Here is a 1,810-nt window from a genome sequence, read left to right on the forward strand (position 1 = left end):
GCAGGACCCGGGCCCGCGCCGGGCCCGCACCCACGTGCTGGAGCGCCCTCCTGTGGCCGCGCCGCGGTCCCCGCCGCTCCCGGCTCGCCCGCAGACCACGCTCCCCGCCGCGGAAGAAACAAGAGACGCAGAAAGTTTCCGAGCCAGGCGGTTAGCGAAAGGTCGAAGCCAGGTCTGGGAGCCTCGATGAGCGGGCGTGGCGGGAGCGGCGCCCGGGCTGGCGGCGACGGCGCGAAGTCCGGGCCCAGGAGGACTCCCGTGGGGCTCTGAGGTGCCCCCCAGCGGGGTCGAGGCCTCGAGATCCCGAGAGCAAAGGCTTCCCCTGGACCCCCACCCTACAGCAAAGCGCGGGAGGGGAGCCACGACCCACGCTCCCAGGGCCCCCTGGCTCCCAGGCTACCAGAGCGCTCTTGGGGCGCTGGGGTTTGCTTTATTCATTTTCTCAATTGGAGGGAGGGGCGCACCAACTCCGTTTGGTGCATTCGGATCCCCAACAATCAGGATTCTGGGTGCCCCCCCAAGAACCCACCTGGAGTCCACCGCCCCACCCAACGCCGCCCTCCCCCTCTGGGGTGACAAGTGGAAACAGCAACCTCCCCCTTCCTCCTCTCCTCCAGCCTCCAGGCTTGGGAGGGGCTGCTCCATCAGTGTTTCCNACCCGGCGGCGGCAGCGGGGTACGCGGCGCCCCGAGGCGAGGTGCCCCGAAGCGGGCGAGGCCGGGCCCGGCGCGGCGCTTACCTCGTCCACGGTGAGCGGCATGCAGATCCGGTACTCCTTGAGCAGCATGGTCCTGCCGGCCGCGGGCCCGCGGGGCGGGAGGCGAGGGGCGCCCTCCGAGCAAGGCTGCCGCCCAGGCGCAGGGCAGGGCGCTGGGAGCCCTGCGCTCGGAGCCGGCCGGCGAGGCGGTCCGGCGGGGCGCTCAGCTGCTGGCTTCCTCCTCTCCGCCCGAGAGCATGTCAAGGCTCGGGTCCGGGTGTTCGGGGCTCCCCCGCCTCCTTCCCCGCCGAGGTCTGTCCTCCCGGGTACGCGGTGTTGCAAAGTCAGGGAGGGATCAGGGCGGGAGGGAGGCAGACCCGCTGGAAACCGCTCAGATCGGCAGCTCCGGGCGGTAGGAGCGGNAAAAAAAGATTTCCAAAAATTAAAACGAATGCACAAGTCACCCGCTCGATCAGCCTCCGAGAGCAGACATGAACCTGGCGACCCCCCCTCCCAACCTCCTTCTCCGGCGGGTCTGCCAATGCTAATGTCACCAGGAACACATTGCAGCCGGGGCTGGAGATGCTGACTTTCCAGACAAAGGCTCGATCGGCTCCTCTCCCCGGGCGGTAAACAAGATTTCCTGCTCTTTTAGGGCCGGTCCCGGAGGCGCTCCGGGGCTCTCAGCAGGAGAAAAGGGAAGCTGCCGCCGCCGCCGCTCGGCTCGGTCGGGCTGGGGCCCGGGGTTCNCTCCCCGAGCGCCGAGCGTGCCCGCGAGTTTGCAGCCGCCGCGCCGCGGCCGGAGCGCCCGCGCGGAGCTGCAGTGTGCCTCGGGCCGGGGAGGCGGGTGCGGGAGGAGCGAGCGCCGGCGAGGCTGACATCAGCAGCGGCCGCGGCGGGGAGGGGAGCCCCATCCGGCCAATGGGGAAATGGCAAAGAATGTGGAGGATTTAAACAAAACAGCATGTCTCTCCCCGGCTCCTGCCAGACGGCAGGGCTGCCCCGGAGCGGAGTCCGGCCGGCGCTGGGGTGGATCGGGAAAGGGGGGGGGCCTTCCCTGACTCGTGTAGCCCCTGAGTCTGTTCTCCAGCGTTCCCTGGGTGCCACGGCGCC

At 69.9% G+C, this 1,810-nt stretch overlaps 1 protein-coding gene across 1 annotated transcript in view; it reads right to left on the bottom strand.

Moving 5' to 3' along the window:
* Positions 1–889, bottom strand: part of PITPNC1 (phosphatidylinositol transfer protein cytoplasmic 1) — a 251,646-nt gene extending 250,757 nt beyond the window's left edge. The window contains exon 1 of the mRNA XM_077780444.1: positions 740–889. Within this exon, the coding sequence (XP_077636570.1) occupies positions 740–787 (48 nt within the window). The 5' untranslated portion in view covers positions 788–889. The remainder of the gene's footprint in view (positions 1–739) is intronic.
* Between the last annotated feature and the right edge of the window lie 921 nt (positions 890–1,810).

Source organism: Crocuta crocuta, unplaced genomic scaffold, assembly GCF_008692635.1.
Source record: "Crocuta crocuta isolate KB4526 unplaced genomic scaffold, BGI_CrCroc_1.0 scaffold288, whole genome shotgun sequence".
NCBI classification, from domain to species: domain Eukaryota; kingdom Metazoa; phylum Chordata; class Mammalia; order Carnivora; family Hyaenidae; genus Crocuta; species Crocuta crocuta.